Here is a 23,448-nt window from a genome sequence, read left to right on the forward strand (position 1 = left end):
TCTGGCGAGCTTATATGACGACACATGCCTAGTGGAACCAGTACATGTCCTTTATGCTTCATGATTATGACGTATGACATATGATCTATGATGTATAATGACATGTATGAGTTATATGATGATGTTTAATGATGTATTATGATTATTATGACATATTTCCATAGTATTATGATGATAATGTATGATTATGACAATGCAGGATGTTATTTTCCTTAATTTGATATATTTTCCATATTAAGTTGAGATGCATGTTGTGAATGTCATATTGCATTATGTCGATAACTCGGCCTAAGACACAACCCTACAAAATATTATTTTATGAGGTTGTGTCATAAAGATGTTTTAAAGGCGATAAACTATAGAGACCTCATGCATTTCTGTATGTACATAAGCATCGAGATACTTTCCCTTTTATGATGATAAGTACAGACGTGTACGCTACGATGATGATGGTGATCATACCAAACATGACACACAAGGGTCTGCTGACCTTCAAATGTCACTACGAATATCTAGCTCAACTATGATGGGTCTAGGAAGGTTCGAACCGCCTGGACATTCAAGCTTGCAGGTGTGGGTCGTGTGTAGGGAAGTACTACACATCCAATTTAGTCTGGATTGGAAGCCACCCTAGTATGTTTTAATGATAAGTCCCTAGAGTATTATTGCATGTGTTTGCATCTTTCACGACCCCTATAGTGGGGTCACTTACTAAGTATTCTATGAAATACTCCTCCCTCTTTCCCTTTTATGGCATTGGTTTGGTTCGTAGAGGTCTGAATCTTCAGATCCGAGAAGGTACACAAAGGCCGAAAGTAGATCCTTCTTTTTCGAGGGTGTAGGTCGAGTATGGAGCATTGACATTTGTCCCCAGTGTGTGTATAGGTCTCTTGAGATATATTTTGTGGCGTAAATTGAAGGTTGCGTTTGGTTTTTTTCCCTCGCCAAAGTTTCATCGGGTTTCTCCTCTCTCCCCTATCTCTCCATTTTTTCTCTCTTTTGCAGGTAGTCGGTGTGTGTTCGAGATAGCTGACGATTTCACTCCTGTATACATATCATGAACATTGAATGCGGAAATACTTCATTTAAACTCTCATAAAATGTCGTTTTCATCTTAAAATACAGTCATGGACTTACATGTTTTGAAAACACTTTAAAAAAAACAACACAACAAAAAACTAAATAAAATAAATAAACGTTTAAATTAAAAACATCTTATTCTAGCCTAAGTTTAAGAAAATAAATATGACTACCCTATACATGTGACATGGTCTCGAGTTGTGATGTTGTCGTCAGCCGTATAGGAACGCCTTGCCTTAACCTGAAATATAGGTAGCACATGACTTGAGTATTTAAAGAAATACTCAGTAAGTGATCCCACTATTGGGGTGAAATGCAAGAACATGCGAATGCAATGACGAGACCTATCATATCAGTCTATTTTCCTACGACACTATCCTAACATGCAGCTTGGATGTGTACTATATACTCTACACACATCCCATACGTGTGAGTATGAACTCACTAGTCAGTTTGCACCCCAGTGGACCCTTTTTCTTGTCGGGCGACCTTGCTCTGGTAGCTCCTTATGCTGGACACCCATTAGAATTAGTAACCATCAACGATGGCATTATGTAAAACATAATGATAATTCACATGCCTAGTGGTGTACGCGTTCGTACCCTCGTGATGGAATAAGAGTATCCCCCAATGCATGAGCACACATAATGCATGAGGTCCCAATATTTTTCCGTTTTCAACATTATTAAATATAACTCTGCTATCGTTTTTCATTTATATCATATCATTTCTCATTTTTCAATCCTCATAATATACATAATTCTAACAGGGTTATATTTCATGTCATTTATCGGTGATTTCATGTTGTATACATACAATTTAGGAGACATAACATAACATTCCATGCTTTTAACATAATGTTTCATCATATATATACATATCATACCGTGATCAAGTTTGGTTATGGAGTGACTCAATTCAGAACAAGGTTCCAAATCTTACTTTCTAGATCTTTATTTTAAGAGTAATCTTTTTATAGCCTTATCTCTGGGTTGATCCAAATTTTGTACAAGGGGTGTTAATTTCTTTAATTCAAGGGTTCTTACTTCAACAAAATTAATTAGGGAGTATATCGGCTAGGGCGGACCAAGTAAGCGGCCGTACCGTTGTAGGTTATGTATGTATATTGTCTGCTGGCACGCGTTCGTGGTTCCACACGTGTTATAAAATGTATGTTTAGACCGTTATGATTTAATATGTAAAATGTTATGCAATGTGAACGTTACGCTGTCTTTAAATGAATTGATATGTGTTATAAGGTTATGTGATATTTTATTCTCGGATTGCATTATGTGACTGTTATGGTACTTACTGTATGATTTGCACGTTATGAACTGATATGTTGAAAGACGAAAACCTTATGTTATGTCTTGTGAATTGCATGTATAGCATGAAACGAATGACATGAAGAACGATAAATAGCATGAAATATAACCTTGACATAAGCATGAACGATATAATAACTGATATGAGAAACGGTATGATATAAATACAATGATAGCGGGAGTCATATTTAATAATGTTGAAAATGAAAAAATATTGGGACCTCATGCATTAATATGTGCTCATGCATTAATGTGTGCTCATGCATTGAAGGATACCCCTATTCCTTCACGATGGTACAAACGCATACACCACTAAGCAGGAGAACGACCATTATGTTTTATATAATGCTGCCATGAGGACTACTACTTCTAACGGGTGTCCGACATAGAGAGTTACCAGAGCATGCTCGCCCGACAAGGAAAGGGGCCCATTGGTGTGCGAACCGATTGGTGGATCCACACTCACACGTGTGGACCATGTGTAGAGTATAAAGTACACATCCAAGCTGTTCGTTAGGATAGTACCGTAGAAAAATAGACTGTTATGATAGATCCAGTCATTACATTTGCATGTCCTTGCATCATAACTCTAATAGGGGGTCACTTACTGAGTATTTTTAAAATACTCAAGCTTCGTGCTACTACATTTTTCAAATAAAGGTAAGACATTACTGTAAGGCTGACGGAGGCATCGCAACCCCAAGACCATGACATATGCATTAGTATAGGTTCACATTTCAAATTTAATAGTATAGGTTGAATTGTATTTACCTTTGATAATAGTATATTTTAGTATAGGTTAAGTTATATTTGCATTTAATAAAATATAGGTCGAGTTGTATTTGCATTTAATAAAGTATAAATTAATATAAGTTGAGTCGTATTTATATTTAATAGATCATAGATTAAGATTAGCCATTTAATTCACTAATGTTTTTTCCTTTCTTTTCTTGATTTATTCCCAAAGTAACAAGAGAGGTATGAGATTAATTTTGAATTTATGATAAAAGTTCATTAAAGGTTAAATGTAGAATGGCAGCCTTAGGTTAAATAGAAAAATTTAAATTCGTTACATATCTGGTGGGATGAACGAAATGTGAGTTATGTTTGTGGGTTGCATCCGACTCAACCCAACACTTGTGGGCCTTTTTTTCTTCACCCGAAACATAAATCTATTTTCCTCTTCACCTGAAACAACGATGATCCTCCAGCGACTAAGCTACAACGATAGACCCTTATTTCGGTGGCGAGACAACGACAACGGCTCTCTTGAAACAACCAATCAATAGTGGTTTGAAAGAAAATCAAAGAAAATCCAATTGGATCTTCACCTAAAAAGGCAACAAAAAAAATTTGAATAAATTGTAAGGAAACAAGCAAATTTTTTAATAACTTGATGCTTCATACACTTTTGCAACTTTTCCTAAAATATATAATTTCTAATAAAGTAAAAATAAAAACAACATTATACCTTTTCAACGTTACACAAATAAAGTAAAAGTTTTGTACATCAATTTCCTTTCTTTGTTGACTCATTGTCCATTCAAACTTTCCTTTCCAATTAAAAAACAATTAATTTTTATGCATTTTTATCACAATATTAATTAAAAATACATCCAAACTTATTTATTTCCGGACATTTTGGAAAAACAAAAATAAAGCTATCTACTGCTCGTATCCTCGCGACCAGCCCAAGGGTCAAATTGGAATTTGGGTTCAGTCTATAGGCCAAGACTGGAATTAGGAAGGACGGATCTGGTAATTTCTAAAGCTCTTATTTTTGCTAACTTTAGTTGCGACCCCTTGTGCAACGGGCGGGCTCATGGAGAATGTCAGAATGTTCTATTCTGAGCTATCTAAGTTCATGTTCCTATCAATATCTACTACCAAATAAATAAATAATTTTAATTATCATACAAAATTTATAAAATAAAAAAGACTCTACAATTGATTTAGAGATTAGAGGGTCATTGTGATGTCCTATATGGTTGGGGAGGAGAACAAAACACCATTTATAAAGGTGTGGAATCCTTCCCGTAGCATACGCGTTTTAAAGCTTTGAGGGGAAGCCCGAAAGGGAAAGTTCAAAGAGGACAATATCTGATACCGGTGGCCCTAGGGCATTACAAATGGTATTAGAGCCAGACATCGGATGATGTGCCAGCCTTCTCGCTGTTCCCCGAAAGGGGGTAGACACGAGGCAGTATGCCAGTAAGGACGCTGGCCCCGAAGGGGGTGGATTTGGAGGGGGTCCCACATCGATTGGAGAAAGGAACGAATGCCAGCGAGGACGTTGGGTTCCAAAGGGGGTGGATTGTGATGTCCCACGTTGGTCGGGGAGGAGAACAAAACACCCTTTGGTGGATCTGGGTCGTTACAGTCGTTTTCTTACTCTCGTAGGTTCGTCAATATTGAGTCGATGGACTAAAATTATAAAAAAAAAAAAGAAAGAAAGAAAGAATTAATTGCATTAATTTGAGAATATTTATTTATGTTAATGGAAAAAAAAAGAATGGCCAAGGATAGGAAGAAAAAGTAGTATAAATAGTGGTGAAGTGATTCTCTTGAATCGAGAAATCTTCTCCCTCAGACCTCAGTGGCCTTCTTCGCCCTCACTGGGTTTTTTATTTTAATTTTAATTTTTTATTTTTATTTTAGATAATTTAATTTTATATATATATATATATATATATATATATTAAAATTTATTTTCTTCTTCTTCTTCTTGTTCTTCGTTGTCAGAGGCAGAGGACACTCTCTGTCCTTCTCGGACTCGATCTCGAACTCCATAGCCATCCCTTTCCTTCCACCAGATGGCTCAACATTCTTCCTCCTCTTCCCTTTCCCTTTCCCCTTCCCAATCCGATCCATCTCTATCTCGCAACTCTTCTCTCAGTCGTCTCAACGCGCAGGCTCCTGAGTTCGTTCCCACTCGCCCCTCCTCTCGTTCCGATCTACAACCGCCGCCGCACTCCGCCGCTGGCCCTGCTCCTCCTCCGTCCAAGCAATCGCCTCGGATTCTGATCCCTTCTCCTCCGCCTCCTCCGCCGGCTATGATGCATGTTTATCCTCCCCCTCCCCCGGGATCTCCCTTCCATGTTCCCATTCAGAGCCCTGTCCCTGTCCCCACTCATGTGGTTTCTCTTCAGAATCATCACTATCATCGTCATCATCGTCACCACCATCATTCCCATCATGTTCCTGTGCTTTATCACCCTCATAATCCTCAGTATTATGCCGACAATGGCGGATTTCATGACCCGGACACGGTCGTGCAGCAAGCTCAGAAGCCTCAGGTTGAGACTGATTATGCTGCTCCATCTAGAAGTAAACTCACTGAGGACGTTTCTTTAAAGCTTTTGAATCAGGTTGCTTTCTTCTTTTGACTAGATCCTTTATGTTTATTCTCTTCTCTCTATGTCAACAGTTTGTTATCTGCTTGCTTCTTCAATAATTACTTTGGTATGAAGCTGAGTTTCATATTCATCTGTCGAATTTGTATGGATTTGCTGCGTGGGTTAATTTATGAAGCACCGTAACTTATGGAGCTATTGTGTTTTGATCCAGCGAATTCTGTTGTTTCTTTAGGCACACACATTGAGTTAGCTGGAAGTCATGGTTACTTGAAAGGTCTTAGAACTCGCTGGGAATTTTGTTCTGGATTCCCCTTTCCTGTTGTACGAATATTGTCGATATCTGCAAAATTTCTGTTTGCTTGAGACTGTTGATAAATGATAAACTAGGCATAGCTAAATATGATGGTAAAAAAAATTGGAAACCAACTATTTATTGCATACGACATTGAACAGACACAAAAGGTTCATTGGTCCTCGTGTGCACCGAGTATGGACATTTCCCGTTCGATCAATTTTAGTAGGATAGGAGCTGTGGAGACTCTCTCATGTCCAAAGTGTTGCTGTTGGACGTGTATGCATTGATACACTTCAAACCCATGTCTACATGTGATTTGGAGCAGGTTTTTCATTTTTTTTTGTTAACTTGTCCAAATTTCAGACAATTTGGGACTCACAAAACGAATTGGTAGAGACATGTTGAGCACACTCTAGGCATGTGGGGGCATTTTGAGAAGAAAAAAAAAGAAGAAGAAATTATGTTTAAGGTGCTGGTGAAAACCTAGGTTTAGGAAAACTGTGTGAGGGACAGGACTTGGGGAATAGGTTTGGGACATCATTGAAGCCCATGAGTTTATCCAATAAACTCCAAGCTTGGCAAACTAACGTAGTAAACATGTCACCTGAATCTAAACCCTCACGCAAAACACATCCCTATTTACCCCCTAAATGACGATGGCATCTAGAATCCAAGATTGTATAATTACTTAAATATGCTAATGTTTTGGAAGGCTCAATTGGTTTTTTGGGATGATAGCTAACATAATAACCACCATAACACACACTTTGGATCATTTATCTGCTGAAGAAAACTATGTTGATAGCTGGAGGACGACTTTCCATTGAAGAATATCCATAAAACTAATTGTTTGGGGGCAAGTCACATGAAAGGTGATGCCATGAAAGGACACTTTAAAGCTGTCAGATGGATATTCACTCGGAAGTGAATATTCTACATTTATTATATAGCACTCAGAAGCGATGATTGAAGTAGGTACCTAATGACGTCTCTTCTGTTCCTATGACCTGACACTAAGTCAAAAAAATGGAAATGGAAGAGGGCTGTGGAACAATGGATAAAAGTACTTGGATATCCTTATTTTAAAGTTGCTTTAGTGATGAACTGTCCTTTCTGTCTCAAGGTTATGATGTAATTCTTAAAACAAGGAGTTGCATCACGTATTTATCTTCTTAGTCTGGAGGTGCTGCTCCAATCGTTTGTATAACTGTGTGGATGTTGGTATCGTTGAAGATAATTAAACTACTGCCCTTCGTTACTGGCAAACTACTGCTTACATTTGGAAATTGATTAAAAATTAAATCTTCTTGTCATCAATAAATACCAAAGCAGCTAGTAATTGTCGTCTTAAGGATCTTGAAGCTGAAAATTTCCCAATTATAGTCCTTGCTGTGTCAATAAAATCCAACATTTTGAGGTTTTTGACATTCAGTCCCTGGCTTTTACTTCTGTTGTTATTGAAGTAAATTTATTTTGGAGGTTACTGATGATTGTCAATTTTAGTTAGTTGGATTATTCCTTAAAGCGTTTGGTTCTCACTATTCCTTCTCAGCAAAGATCAGTTTAAATATTGTGTTAGTTTTGGCATTTCTCTTTGATGACTTTGGAATCAGAAATTTCAATGTTTGTGACCATCAGTTTAGGATATTACTTTTCTACGAGTATGCTTTGAAATTAGTAGAAAGGCATATAAGTTTGCAGGACATTTACAGTCGTTATTAATTAAAAAGTTGAATGGTTGGTTTAGTAGGTTAGGTACTTCTGCTATGTTTTCCAATTCCCAGTATGAATTGGAGATTACTCTCTATGCCTACTTTTTATTTAACCTTATTTGCTTCATTGAATTCTTTGTAAAATCATGGTTTTTAGGTGGAATATTATTTCAGTGATTTAAATTTGACAACAACTGATCATTTGATGAGGTTCATCAATAAAGATCCCGATGGATATGGTAAGATCCTCTCTTGGCATCTTTATTTGAATTCCGTTAATGTGTGGAACTCCTGCTTTTACCATCCCACCACAGGTGGATTCTTTTGATTAAATTTACAACATAATGAAAATTTAGAATGACCTCTTAGAATTAGACAACCGAACTTCTTTTTCTATCTCTCCCTCCAAAACATTTCACCTGAGTAAGGTCCATTTTAATTCAGTGCCCATATCGGTTGTTGCATCATTCAAGAAGATTAAGGCTCTCATCAATAGTCACTCTCAGCTAGCAAATATTTTACGGAACTCTTCTAAGCTTGTGAGTATTTTATTTGTGATATTTTAAGCATCTTTCTTTACCATTGTTGTCCTTGAGTTATTCTCAATTCTCTGTCTGGTTGTCCACCTCCTGTTTTTTGTTTCAATATGCTGTAGATGGTTAGTGAAGATGGAAAGAAAGTCAAACGTAAGCAACCACTTTCTGAGTCAGATATGGAGGAGCTGCAAGTAGGGTTTGTTTATTTATTTGTTTTTATTTTTAAAATAATGTTTTAATCAATTTTGTAAAAGTAGTTATACGTATATATTTTATTTTTTTAATAAAAATTTAAAACCTTGTGCATTGGTTCTGTTCCATGTTACAACATGTGGGATGGTTCCATCCCAGTGTCCACAATATGTTATTGACTTACAAACCAATGCATTTAATCCTTGCATGTTGCTTGTTTTACTTGCCCACTGTCAGTCTCGCATAGTAATTGCGGAGAACTTACCTGAGGATCATTGCCACCAAAACCTCATGAAGATATTTTCTGCTGTTGGGAGGTACAAGTGTTAAATGATTTTGTTTGCATGTTCTTCAGCAGCTTGCTAAAGTTATATTGAATTATCATGCTGCTTTCTTCTTTGGCAGTGTTAAGAATATTCGAACTTGTCAACCTCAAATCTCAGATAGTGGAGCTTCTTCAACAGCTAAATCAGCAAAAGCTGATGGAATGCATTACAGTAGCAAGGTATACTTATTTTCTGTAGCATGCGGTATCTGAGCTTTTATGGTGCAATCTTTTTTCTCCATTAACCTCTATCATTGTTGGGACAATGCATTATTTCCTTAAAGTCTGTTGTATGGGTTATCCAAAATCTCCACAAGGACGTGTTGCAAATCAGGCGGGGAACGCTGGTTCAAACACATGAGAACTTGTTCCAAATCACGTGGGGAACACCTGTTTGAAATGGGTTTAAGTAAATGAACAGGAGAAACTTTTTCCCCTATCTGATTTTCAGGGACAAAACCACTCCCCCCCCCCCCCCCCCCCCCCCCCCGCCCCAGCCCAATCTTTTCTTTGAACAATTTGATAGGTATCTTTATTAATATCAGCTCTAAAGGATGGTTACAGCTGTCCAAGTAGTTGACATCTCTCTTTGTCTCAGGGTACACACTGTGCATGAATGACAAAAAGATACCTTTTTCTAAATATATAATTATATGTAGCATGTGTGCCTGCCCTCCGCTAGCCAACTTTTGGGGTACCCCTTGTTACCCTTTCTTAAATACACTTTTACAATAGGTGGCCAAACAACTTAACATTTGCACGAGGAGAAAGGATGCCTTGTCCATAAGGTGAAAATCTGGAAATTATTTAATGGTTCATGGTGATGCTTCAAACTTATAAATGTGTTTCAATTTGGTTAGGAATTCCCACGAACCATTATCTACACTCTTCTAGATGTGTAGTACCTCCTCCTTTGGCTTTCATTCATAATTTTCTACTCAAATACGGGGGAGAGGTTAAGCCACAACACTGCCAACAATATTTGAGTTGCTCATCTAAAGAGCAGACTATGACGATATTCTTCTAATGAGGTTTCTAGTAGGTCTTGTATATAAGTGTTGTAGATTAAGATATCATCATAGAACATTGATACAAACTGTCGTAAGTCTCTAAGATATCCTTCATTAGAGATAGAAAAGGAGAGGGAGCATTGTGCCAACCAAAAGGCATAAACAAAAATAGTTAGACTTGAGATCAATCTTAAACACTATAGCACCAAATAACTCATCAAGCAATTCATCTACTTCGGGAATAGGGTTCTTATTTGGGATAGTCGTATGGCTAAGTTTGTATTGCAACATATCTCATCGAATCTCTGTTTGATAAGAACCATTTCTTGCCTGTTCCACAAAGGATAAACCAACATCCTCCGTTATTTTCTCAATCTCTTTTCTTTGCCTGAACTACCATGGAGATTTTGTTTCTACCCTCGATGATTCTTTCAAGTCATTTTTCAACCAATTCTGGAATTCCATCTCATAAAGCTAGAAATTTCTAAATCAAGATGAAGATGGTTCCTATATTAGGTTGCCAACTTCTAACATCGAAAAGGAATGGTTTATTGAAGACTTCGCCAACATATACAGTTGTAAAAAGATTGAATGGCCAAATATGTTGTAATGCCCCATGCCCAGAATTCAGAATTCGAATTCGGCACCTGATGGCCCTAGCATTCCCTTGCATCACCAACGACATGGTCACGTTACCTACTCCTTGTTTCTTAAGAGTGAAGACTATCCCCATAGACCAACACGAGTCCTTATAGCATGTTTTGTCCTCACTCACATGCATCCGAGGAAACTTCCTAGGTCGCTCAACATAGAATTGCTCCAAGTAAATCCCACTGAACTATGAAGTTCCTATGATTGAGCCACTGAAAAGGAAGGTTCACCTTGTTGGTATAGGTAGTAATTTTCATTTACTTTAAGACTTTCTTAGTCATTCTATTCTCAGGATTGCTCTCATTCGGATGTGGTCTCAATTCATTCATGTACCCCTCTTTTACTTGAGTGTCAAATGCCTTGGTTTGTCCCCGAACCACATTTTATTGGGAGAGGTATCGCTCTGATACCATTTGTAATGCCCCATGCCCAAGATTCAGATCAGGATTCGAAATCCAGATTCGACACCTGATGGCCCCGACATTTCTTTATTATCGTTTGCGACATGGTCACGTTACCTACTCCTCGTTTCTTAAGAGTGAAGGCTACCTTACAAACCAATATGAGTCCTTCTAGCATGCTTTGTCCTCTCACATATGCATCCTAAGAAAATTCCTTGAAATTCACCCCCACATAAAATTGCTCCAAGTAAAGCACGTTAACTATGGAGTTCCTATGATTGAGCCACCAAAAAGGAAGGTGTACCTTGTTGGTATAGATATAGGTAGTAACTTTCATTTCCTTTAAACCTTTCTTAATCATCCTATCTTTAGGATCGCTCTTATTCGGATGTGGTCTTGGTTAATTCATGTACCCTTCCTTTACTTGAGTGTCACATATGTACCTAGGATTGCTCTTAAATGGGAATCACAAATCCTTCTCCTTCTGGAAGACCATTATTGAAAAAATAGAAAGAAGGTTATCAACATGGTCATCATGTTATACTTCAAAAGACAAAAAATCACCTTAATACAAGCCACACTATTCAACCTTCCCACTTGCTACATATCTCTATTCAAATTGCCTAGAAAAGTGGCTACAAAAATAGAAAGATTATTCATAAATATATGTAGAAAGATGACCTATCCTATTTGCCATAGGGTGGGTGCTGGGGGAAGCATAGTTGTAACGACCCGTTTTTAGATGCCTCGAATCATGGATCGCCATGTAGACTCAAGAGTAAAAATGGCGATAAAATCTTTCAACTTGAAATGCAGGAGACAAGGAAAAGTTTTAATTTAAAATGCATTAAAACTAACATAAGGTCAATTAAAAGTACAAAACAACGTCCGTGGAGTTAGTCCAAAATAGTTTACATAAAATACACCAAAAACAACATTTAAAGATAATAAAATGACAAGAAAGGAAGACGACTCGATCTAAAGGGCACCCTTGTAGCTGCACGACTTTGCACTCTTTTACCCTCGACCGTGATCTCCACTCCTAAAAAAATAGAATAACATGGGATTAGTATAAAATACTCAGTAAGCAGCCAACTTTTAGGCTCTCGTTAGATTTAGTACTTACAATAATTCCTTAAGTATGTGCTCACATGTTGACTCTAGTGTTAACCATTACCATGGTTACCATCTATGCTAACCTTATAGGCTTATATGTACCCAGGCCCTATACACTCCTACACTAGGGTGCATAACTAAGCCCCTCGGGTCATAATGTTGGGTTAGGTTGTACTCAACTTGTTGTTTATATCTCCCAAAGTCTACCCTTAACCTTGTGCTCCTAGCACATGAGTCAACTTGCCCTATGGCGAGTTCGTGGTTAAGTCTCGTGTGTATGAGGTAATTTGTGCAATATATGCAGGCTAGTGCTATAATCGCCTGCACCTCATACGAGCTATCTACAAGGTGCACCGTGGTAGCATACTCTCTACGACTCCTGGCGTCCACTGTAGGTGACAACTAACCAATAGCTACCAAGTAGACCCTAACCATACTATGGAAGTTCACAATTATTGGTTGTGCCCCAATTGTCCCTACTTGATTGTCTGGTCACCCGAGAACGCCAATGGGACCCAATGTGGGTTCTAAGACTAAAGGATGTGCACTAACCGTTCATAATCATGCATATTTATACCTATGCTCACTAGGACACATAACATATATCCAATAAAATATTCGGGCATACAAGGCTATGTAAAGGTTCCTAGGCTTAACTATAAACAACCTAATTAATTAGGTTTGTCGTCATGTTTTCTAATAAATATACATCTAGCTGAAATAGTCTCATTGTCATACTACCAAATAAGTATCTAACTTGATTAACTAGGTCTATCATCATGATTCCAATTGAGTATCCAACTTGATTAACTAAATTTATTAACATGCTTCCTAATGAATTTTGCCCATTGTCCTATCGTCCCCTACAAGTATTACTTGAATAATCCATGTAGCTACTTACATGTTTGTTGTCTTCCCGAGCTTGTTTCAGGTCTTCAAGAGTTTCCAAATTTCTCAAAAATCCTCATTAGGTCCATCGGGTCGGGGTCCAAATGGCGGGTTGGAGTCAACTAGGTGGGTCTGGTTAAGTCCTTTAAATCGAGTCAGGTTGGTTTCGGGCGATTGGATCACTAGGTGAGGCGGTTACTCGAGTTGGATCAAGTGGGTTGATAGTGTGGGTTGGGTCACTATACAGTTGGGTCACTCAGGTCGGTTTAGCCCAGCGGGTCAACTTCTTTCTTCTTCCTCCCCGTAACTATCTTTCTCTGTTCTATGCAATTTGCGGAGGCAGCGTTCCTTCCTTCCTTTGCTTCAGCTCCCGCCCATCCATCTTCATCTACGAGCAACGGGTCGTCCACGTGATCTGTATAACTTCGAGTTTCTCCTCTATGTGCACCATGGTTGTAGAGATGGACCTTTAAGTCGCAAGCTCCTTTGTTGGAATCTCTCTCGTGGTGTTGCCTAGACTCCAAGAAAACACTTGAGGTTTCGATCTACTTCCCTCATACTCCCTCTCTCTTGATTTAAACACAATGGCACCCCAAATCTGCTGAAATCAAGAAGGAAATAGGGTAGGTGGCTGACTTGTCTCCTTCCTCTGTCCGCTCTCTGCCCCCTCTGTGCATCCTTTTCACTTTGGAGGTCGCTGACCATAGTGTACGACCAGCGGCGCCATATCGTCCTTCCTTTCCTTTTTCATTACATCTATATACAGTTGTCATCGCTTCCCATCTTCATTTATTTCAATTTTGTACTGACCCTTGGATTGAAAACACTAGGCTAGCCTTGCAATATCCACTTATGTATAGACTCTCTCATGACAAAATGATCACGATCAAAGAAACATGGAAAGATGCCAACAAATTTTGGGACTTGAAGTTTGGGAGGAACTTAAAGATAATGAAGCTGTGGAATGGGCAGAGTTAAGCCTTGACCTAGCCCCAATTGTGTTGTCTAGAAAAGCAGAGTTAAGCCTTTTTGTGTTGCCTGAAAAAGCAGACTTATTAAAATGGCTTCCTAGCGCTGAAGTGGTCTTCTCTTTGGAATCTTTGATGAAGGACATAGGGGAAAAGGCAAAAGCAATCAACCCCACACTAGCAAAGACAATATGGAAAGGAAATCACCCTAAAAAGGTGAAGATTTTCTTATGGAAAACCGCGCATAAATCCATTAGAGCAAGTGAAAACCTACCAAAAAAATAAAAAATAAAAAATAAATAATAAATAATAATAATGTCCTACATGACTCTGTTCCCAAGTTGGTGCCTATTAGGTAAGAAAGACAATGAATCACAAAGCCATATATTTATGCTGCACATACCCATAATTTTTGGACAAGGATTCGCAATTTCTTCGGATGGTATCTCACTTTTCCCTATATGGGTAAAGGAGTTATTGGACATGGCCTTAGCATATCACCCCCTCCAAGAACGCTAAAGCCTTGCTAGGAAAAAAACCTCATTATGGCTTTTTTCTGAAATCTATGGAAAGAAAGAAATCAAAGAGTATTCATGGAGAAGGCAAACTTTTACGAAGCTTTTCTGCAACATTGTGTACCTCGCTATTTGTTGGTGTAAATTGTCAAATACTTTTGCTTCCTATAGTCACACCTCCCTCATCCGGTCTTTTGTATCCATCATTTTGTATCCATCATGGATAGCACATCCCTTTTGTAAATTTCAAATATTGGTTAAAAAAAAAAATACTAGTTATGTAACCCTTAATTCTTTGAACATGATGGAGTTGGTCTCTCTCATATTTGATCAAGTAAAATATGAGAGATTGATTTGGTATACAATCTGCATATATTTTCATTGCCTAATCCCACAATGTTTTGATCTTCTTTTGGTTTTTGTCGCATCCCCCTGATTTTCATAGAGATGCTGGCAGTAAAATATAATTTCTGATGTTTGTAGATTAGCCTGTTTTATAGAATAACCGATGGGAAATTTTACTGTATAACCGATGCCTTATAAAATGTCCTATATCAATGGCCTTGTGAATAGCGATTAGTCATTGTACATTTGAGTAATATAACTTTTTTAGCCTTAAATAGGCTACTCAAACTACTGCTGAATATCAACGTCCATGATATTTTAAATTAACTACAATCTTTCTTATTCTTTATTCAAGGGAATAACATAATTCTCAACATTTTATGTTTCAGTTGCATGCATTCGTGGAATATGAATCAGTGGAGCTGGCGGAGAAGGCTGTAAGTGCTTTCAATTCCATTACGTATGAAAGTTTTTTCATTCTTGTAAAGGAGATTCAGATGTAAAAGAAGTTGCATAATTTTTCAGGTTGCAGAATTAAATGATGAAGGGAATTGGAGAAATGCACTCAGGCTTCGTTTGATGCTTTCATGCCCGGTACTTAAACTAAGACTATACTTATTCCATGTATTTGATTTGGTTTCTGCTACATAGCTTAATATACTGTGTACTGTATTTCCTGTGTTTTATTGTGTGTTGCACGGGTTTTTTATATTCTCTTATTTGAACTTAAAAGACAGAACGGTGAGTTGCCTTCTTGACATGTTTAAGCATTTTTTTTATTTTATGTATACAAAAATTTATACTAGTTCCAAACCCTAAATTTGAAGCTTTGTTCTTGATTTATTTTCTTTCTTTGTTTTGTTTGTGCGTGTGTTTTAATTAAAAATTCATTGTTGTTCACAGTCAAAATCTGCTCTAGCTCGTGGAAAGAAGGGACATAGTGGTGAGATGAACTGCAAAGATGATGAAACCTCTGAACAACCACGTATTGAGAAGCATGTAGACGATCTTTCTGATCAAGTTGACATTCATCCGCATGAACAAGTACAAGTGAACTCCCTCTAAGCTTCTTTAGATTCCTGGAAGCTTTAAATTAATGCACTCTCTCTTTAATTTTTCTTAAATTATTTTTAGTGGAAGGAGTGAAGAGAAGAATTGGATATTACTATGAAATCATGGATAGTTACGAATGAGAAAAGGGTTAATATATATGTCATCAGAGACAGAAAGGAAATAAAGGATGGAAAAATCATAAAAGATAAATTGTTCAGATGGCGCGGAAGGTGTGTTGAGGAAACGATAGATCATTTTTAAAAGATAAATTGTTCAAACTGAATTGGAGTTGGCCCTAAGGGGGCGGTCAGGTTAAGTTGGGAAGCTTGAGGATTACAAAAAGGACTTCTAACTGTGGATGTAAAAATTCATTGTTGAGATTTGATGGCTTGCAAAGAAGAAAAATAAATGTGGATGATCATGCGAAGAGGTCAAATGCCAGTTAAAAGTCTCTATTTATGGCTCGAGAGTTAAACTACTGCTATTAAATTCTCTAACCTCATTGGCCTTTTTATTTTTTTATTTTTTTAATAAGAAACTGAGACATTGAGAGAGAAAGGAAAGAATGTACAAGGGCATGCATATAAAGAATAAAAGCCACCCAAAAAAAGAGTCCAAAAGACTGCTGTAGAAGATTCTAATCTAAAAGAATGAAGTCTTACTTATAATTAAAAAAACCCTTTGCCACTAGAGCTCATAAAGAGGCCGAACCTCCCACAGTTCCCCCTAAGACCTCTACCCACCTCTAAAATGTCTATTATTTATTTTAAGTTGAATCCCCCAAAGGACTGAGAAAAGGCACAATCCTAGAAATACTGTCCTTGACCCATAAAGAAGTTTGAGGTGGCTGCAGCACAGGAATAGAACCAATGTTTGAAAAGAATTTTTGAGGCTTACGCCTTGAGCATTGCTTTGGGAGAGAGGTTCAAGTTTCTAGCCTTGAAACTTGCACCGATCCACGAGCCTTACACCTCTATGAAAATGTTTTGAGCTTTTGATTCTTTCTGCCTCGTGTAAATAGTTAGAACAATAATAATAATTTTCTGCTTAGTTTAAGAAAGTATGAAAGCTCTTTTATGTAATGAATTAAATACTCTTTGACTTGTGGTTATTTAATCCCTTAATACAGCTAATGAGTACCATAAGAACACTGAAGATAAACATTAGAATAACTATTTGGCCTGTTTATTTAAGAAAGTTGATAGGAGTGTTTTTCCCTTTTTTTTTTTTTTTTTTTTTTTTTTTCTTCCTTCCTTTTATATGCTTGGCAATTCTTGATTATACATGGATCTCTCTTTGGTCTATTGAAGAATAAAAGAATGAAGATCATAAACTTAGTAGTTAGAAAGGTATTTCAAAACATTGATTGAGAGGGAAGGGATAAAATTCAATAATTTTGGTTCAATATTGTTGGAAATGTTCCAAGAAAGGCTGATGAATTTTGGGTGTAGTTAGATGTCTGATTGAAGTGTGAGGACATTATATCCATGTAACCCACCTTCCGTTTATAGATGGTCATCGTAGTCTACTCATCCTTTGTAGATTTTTAGAGCTTAACTGACAATCACCTTTAGCTCTGAATCTATTCAAGTTTTCTTTGGACTTCGCATAAGTTTGGAGAGATCTACCGTTTAGTGTATAATCTTGGCACTAGATCATATTTTTGTGGCGGTAGAAATGTTGAGTATTATGGCTTTGAAACTGAAGAGTTCTGGCTGTCGAAAGGGGGGTGGATGTGCCTTTGCGGAATGGGTACTCTCTTGCTTGTATACGTTGTGTTAATATGAAGGAAAATTTAGCGAGTTGGTTAATTGAGAAATTTGTTCCTCAACAATTGGTGGTGGAGGTGTGATTGGGAACTTGAAAGGGCGAATGGAGACTTGGCCAACTAAATCTTTGGGACGTTCTTTATTCAAACAGTTCAACAAAGTAGTTGCAACCAAATTGGAGTGTTTTCTATTAACTCCTGGTAGGAGGTTATAGTTCTATGATAGTTGCCACAGTAATTTGTATTACTCTCCTATCTTGTTATTCATCATAGAAGTACATACGCCTATTTGTAATAAGAAAAGCTAACTAATTCTGTAGGGAATAGGAAACCATAAAGAGAAGGAAACAAAAAAGGAAAGTTAACTTATCTTATGGGGAATAGAAATATTAGAGGAAAGGAAATTGAAAATAGGGTAATTCTCATATTAAATGGGATTACACCCATATTCCTCAAATTAAGATTATTTCTTTGACTTATATGAAACAATCAGTTGTGAAGTTCTTTTGTTAACACATCTTACAGATGAAGCCATGAGGGCAAATAACTCATGCATACTATCCCCTTTAACTTATCCTTAACAGAATGTCGATCAATTTCAATATGTTTTGTCCTATTATGTTGGATAGGATTATGAGTAATATTGATGGCTGATTTGTTGTCATGGTACAACCTTATCAAACTTTCTCCCTTAATCTGTAAGTCATCAAGAATGGGGTGGACAATCCCCATTTAAACACAGAATGGGGGAGGGAGCAGGAAAGCCTGTTAGCTAAACGGGGTTAGAGATAATATTCCCCACCCTTGTCCATGTCCAAATCCTTGTCCCGCCTCTCTTTTTTATAAGAAATATATATATATATATTTGTTTCTTTATTTCTTTATTTCTCTACCTAGTAAATAAAAAATAAATAAATATAAGTTTTTTAAGTTTAGAAGTTCGGTTTTTTAGAAATTAGGTTGAATATTATATTATATTTTTGCTTATAAAGATTTATTAGGATGTTTTACAATTTCTGATAGAAATTATATTAAAAAATGGAAATTATAAAAAGTTCTTGGAAAAATATAAAAATGGGGAAAAAATTCTTAGGGGAATCTAATCCCACAAGTAATCCTTACCTCTATCCCTATGAAAATAAATGAAGAATTTCGTGATGATAGAGATGGTTGAAATAGGAGGCGGGATAGGGATGGGGATGACTTCGCTGTCCCTACCCTATCCTGTGGGCATGGTCAAAACAACCTTAAACACTGAATCAGAGCTTACTGCCTGATTTCAGCACTTTTAGAGATCTATTGAGTCACTATAACGCTTATCAAACATAACTATGTAAATTGGAGCTTATCAAGCCACTATTATTGGAACATATCTACTTAATACAATGCTAATCGAGAACTCTCAAGTCTCACTGATACTTGTGCTCACTTCTCTTGGAGGAACACTTCTATGGATCAAACAATCCACTCTTTTGAGTTGCTTCTCTCTCGAGATTACTTCTACGGGCAAGCAACCAATTCTCTTGAGCTAATTTCCGATCGTTATGGCTTTCTCTTGGTTATGATTGTCCACTCTCAAGACTACTTTTTATTTTTTTCAACTGTTTCTTAACTCAACCACATTGTCCCTCTCATGCTCACTTCTAAGGTATCATCCTATTCTCTTGAGCTACTTCCCTCTCTTTATGGTTTTCTCTTAGCTATGAACGTCAAGAGTACCGTCACTTTTTCACTTTTTCTCTTAGCCATGAATGTCAAGAGCACTTCAAGAGAAGACCTCTCTTAACAACAAAAGCTAGTGCATCTACACTGGATAGTATGTCAAGCATAAGACTTCATATGCTCTCTTCTACTAGAATAAGAGAGATTGTTTCTTCAAGGGACGGTGTTTCTTATTTTCTGATGATCAACTCAGACTTGGTCAAACTTGTTGAATCCTACCGAAAAGTCATAATCATGGTTTACTCCTATGAGTTTCTTTAGAATCATGGCATCTGCAGTGCACTTCATTTTGAATACTCGATAATAATCGAGTTTCTGTCACAATGTTTGTTAGGCATTAGGATATTCTATGACAGTTTTCCCTTGTTGCATGGCTTTAGTTATGATCTTGATCTCATAGATTTGAGTTGCATCTTGAGCTTTTGAGTAAGTGCGATGAATGAAGGCACATATGGCTCGTGCACTCTAAAAAAAATAAAGATGTATCGCTAATGGATGGCTCCACAGAGTCTTAGAGCCATGACATTATCATGGAGTCTTCCTCGTCTATGTAGGAAATTTTTTACTGTCGTTGGTACCAAACCTTTTCCTTTCCTTTAAGGTATGTCTGCACGGTTTAAGGAAGTTTTTTTTCATTGAGTTGGTATGACAGTTAGATGTGTTGTAGGTCACCTGTCTTTTGGACGGTAGGAACCTCCTCTATCGATGATGTGACTTTTGATTCTTATGACATGATGGTGGAATAAATTGGAAGGTGGGTCTTGGTCATAATAAATGAGGGGCAGCTATGAAGGCATCACCAGTTAAGGTAGACTTTATTTTTAATTGGCTTGAAGGTGCATTACTCTTCTTTCTTGTTATGCATCAGAGAAGTACATAGGCCTATTTATATAATAAAGAAAAACTAACTCGTCCTCTGGAAAATATGAAGCAGTACAAAAAAGGAAATGAACAAGGAAAGCTAACTAATCCTCTAGGAAATGGAAAACATTACAAAATGGAAATAAAAAATAGACTAATTCCTTCATTAAATGATATTACACCAATAGTCCTCAAATTAATGTTATACCTTCCACCGATATAATTTTCTAAATTAAAAGTGTTGTGCATGATTTCCCGAAGGAAGGTTAAACCTTCCAATTTGGTTTAAGTATCTAGGAGACAGATAGGTGAGCCTAATTAGTGAATTAGTTCTATGGAAAAGAAAAGGAAAACTGATGCATGTCCAAGCTGGTACGGGCCGGGGCAAGAGAACTTAGGTGAGTTATAGGAATTGAGAGGATAAAAGGATACTTGATTCGATAATAAGAAAGTTGGGGAAAAGAAGACTCTGAAGGAAGAGCTTGAGGTGGACTGGGACCGATGAGAACCGATGAGAATAGAGTTCTAGATGTGAACTGCTGTTTTCGGCTGAGCAAAATCACTTATCCGAGTCGAGTAGTCTTGTTGTCGTATGAGTCGTATGTCTTACAATAGGCTTGCTTACTGTTGCACCATGGGTGAATACTTGACGCATATCACAAGGTTATGTGTTTTTTACTTTTTTTGAAACCTCCCAGAAAATTGCAGCTCTTACTTCTCTACTAAGAGCGAAAACTTTTAATAATTGCTCACTGGAGTAAACATAATTTGATCTAGAAAATCGTGTACACTATTAATCAAAGAAGTTAACTGAAGTCTTTATCCTGATGGGTGCAGAAATGGAAATAAGTTCGATTTTTGAATGTCGTTACTCAAGTTTTCTAATGTCGTACTGTGCGAGTAGTACGAGGGAAAATGGTAGTAGATTGAGGCAGATACTTGTGGGAAAATAAAGAAAAAGGCAACCTTTTTGTATTTGTTAGTTATGTAGGTTGTACAACTACAACTATGTCCTTGAGTTGTAAAAATAGTGTTGAAGAAAAAGAAACAGTGATCTGAACGTGAGGCATATTATATTTGTTCTATCTTGGAAAATGTATTTCTTTCCTTTTACTACTATGTTTGTTGCAGCGAGAGGAGCAGGGAAATGAGAAGGATGGCGGTGGGCAGAGAAGAGTTCGTAATAGGGTACGGGGTAAAGGACGTGGTCGATCACAGTACCACCATAATCACAATAACAACCATGGGAACCATGTGGGAACTCCACCTTTGAGTAGTTCTACCACCACCATGGAACTGGCAGGCACAATGAAGCAGCAGCAGCAGCAGCCTCCGGGGCCGAGAATGCCAGACGGGACGAGAGGATTCGCGATGGGGCGGGGGAAGGCGGTGGTGAGTGTGAGTGTGAATGTGAATATGGTATGAAAACCAAAGTACCTGAAGGGAAAGAAGGGAATGTATGGGTAAAAGAAAGAGTATGGTGAGGATGGAAGGTGTTGAATGAATAGAATGGTGTTTTGATGGCGGGGTTTTTAGTAGGGCTGTCAAAAACCATTGGTAAAATTACAGTGAAAGAGTAAGAGTTGTAGTTTTTAATGTATTTGGAAGAGAAGGTCGGTGTGGACCCCATCCCCCGCTTTCTAATCTCCTCCTCTTTTCCCTTACTTAGGGGATTCATATTATTATTATTTTTAAAGTAATATGTCGAAGGAAACCAATGGGGAAGTTGGCGACACTTCACTAATACGCACTTGGCTACTCAATTTGCCTTGTATAATCCAAACCTCCTCATTGTGTTTCTATTTCTCTCTCTCGTTCTACGTATTTCTTTATTTGTTTATCTATTTGAACGTTTATCTATTTTGTTCAATGTGCATAACGGAAAGTCTTTAAAATTTTATTATCTTGGTTGAGAGTGTATGTCTTAACTAGAATATACAAAAAGAAACTCAAGATATTTTATATCTTTCTCTTTGAATGAGATCTTGGCCGGAGTGATCTTTGAAATTGAAAGCTTTTCGACTGGAATGTGACAGCTTTGATTTGCCCACCTTTGAGTAGGTAGGTTTATATGTGAAGATCATCTCTCCAACTAATAGCCTTAGATTGAATCCATCGATAGCATCTGCTTTTACTATCTAAACTATCAATCAAGCAGCTTCTTTCGAAAGATTAATGAGGGTTCACTCCGGAACCTATTTATTCTTGAATGAGGTAGATAGGTGAAGTAGGGGTTTGCTTTTGAAAGATTAATGAGAGTTCACTCCATAACCTATGTCTTCTTGAACGAGGTAAATAGGTGAAGTAGGGGTTTGAGCCAGGGTTATTCTAATTTGGCAAAAAAAATAGAAAGAAATAAGAACATACGGGAGTAGGAAGAGAAAGTCTCTGTCATCTCCAAAAGCGGGGTGGTTAGGTTCGAGTAATTATGGTATACTCTCTCCATTGGTATGGGGTCTTTTGGGAAAGCCCAAATCAAATCTATGATCAAAGTAGGCAATATCATATCATTATAATAAAATGTATTTGTATATATGTGCATACCATGGAGAAACGTGAATACGACTCAATTGATTTAGATTTAGATATATACATTTGGTCTAAAAAGTCAAAAATTCAAAATGTATTTTTATGATTGTTTAATTTTGACCTAGGATCGTTATTTTGGTCTTACTTCGAATTTGCTTTAACGAAAATTCAAAAAATAATATTTTATAAAATCAATATAACTTTTCATTCGGGATTCTAAAGAGAAGAATAAAAGGAAATAACATTAAGTTCCGACTTATCTAAACTTAGACTCATTTTAAATTCGAGAAAATAAAGTGTAAAAGTTGATTAGTAAAAGTTGATTAAAAAAATTATTTTTAACAAATAAACAAATTTTGCTCGGGTCCCTTTAAAAAGTTTGGAAGCAACAACTCCGAAATAGATATCATAAGAAACAAACTTTTAACTCAATTTCACACCAAATCTCTAAACTGAATATAGTTCACAACTACCAAAAAATACTCTAGCGTTGGATATGCTCATAGAGTAATATAACAAAAAAAATTTAAGGGACTAAAATTGCTATAAAAAAAAATTGGGTCATTTAGTCCGTGACCAAATTAGTGTGTGGTCAAATTCAAAACATTAATCATCTCGCTCAAAACCTATGATATCTAGTATGTAATCATGGTGATACAATTCATCCATCCACATATGAGTAATTTCTACTGTTTTATTATATAAATACTCGACAATTCAGTACATACAAGATCTAAAACCAAAACTGTAGTGACAATGGTGACTACTTCTTTGAGGACATCTATACAAAAAACGATAGA

General features: G+C 37.0%; 1 protein-coding gene across 1 annotated transcript; it reads left to right on the top strand.

Moving 5' to 3' along the window:
* The first annotated feature begins 5,112 nt into the window (after nt 1-5,112).
* Nucleotides 5,113-21,921, top strand: LOC111811386 (la-related protein 6B). The gene is made up of 10 exons (XM_023698201.2): nt 5,113-5,773; nt 7,926-8,007; nt 8,213-8,307; nt 8,424-8,495; nt 8,734-8,813; nt 8,902-9,001; nt 15,105-15,152; nt 15,241-15,309; nt 15,619-15,759; nt 21,251-21,921. Exons 1-10 carry the CDS (start codon nt 5,219-5,221, stop codon nt 21,542-21,544), a joined length of 1,536 nt encoding a protein of 511 aa, XP_023553969.2. The 5' UTR covers nt 5,113-5,218; the 3' UTR covers nt 21,545-21,921.
* Nucleotides 21,922-23,448: the final 1,527 nt, after the last annotated feature.

Source organism: Cucurbita pepo, chromosome 15 (assembly GCF_057944985.1).
Source record: "Cucurbita pepo subsp. pepo isolate OVF chromosome 15, ASM5794498v1, whole genome shotgun sequence".
NCBI classification, from domain to species: Eukaryota; Viridiplantae; Streptophyta; class Magnoliopsida; order Cucurbitales; family Cucurbitaceae; genus Cucurbita; species Cucurbita pepo.

Bases quoted from the DNA above. Each gene is read 5' to 3' on its own strand.
- LOC111811386 (XM_023698201.2), top strand. From the start codon at position 5,219: ATGGCTCAACATTCTTCCTCCTCTTCCCTTTCCCTTTCCCCTTCCCAA. The intron at 9,002-15,104 runs GTATACTTATTT...TTTATGTTTCAG, and splicing joins GAATGCATTACAGTAGCAAG to TTGCATGCATTCGTGGAATA. The intron at 15,153-15,240 runs GTAAGTGCTTTC...ATAATTTTTCAG, and splicing joins TGGAGCTGGCGGAGAAGGCT to GTTGCAGAATTAAATGATGA.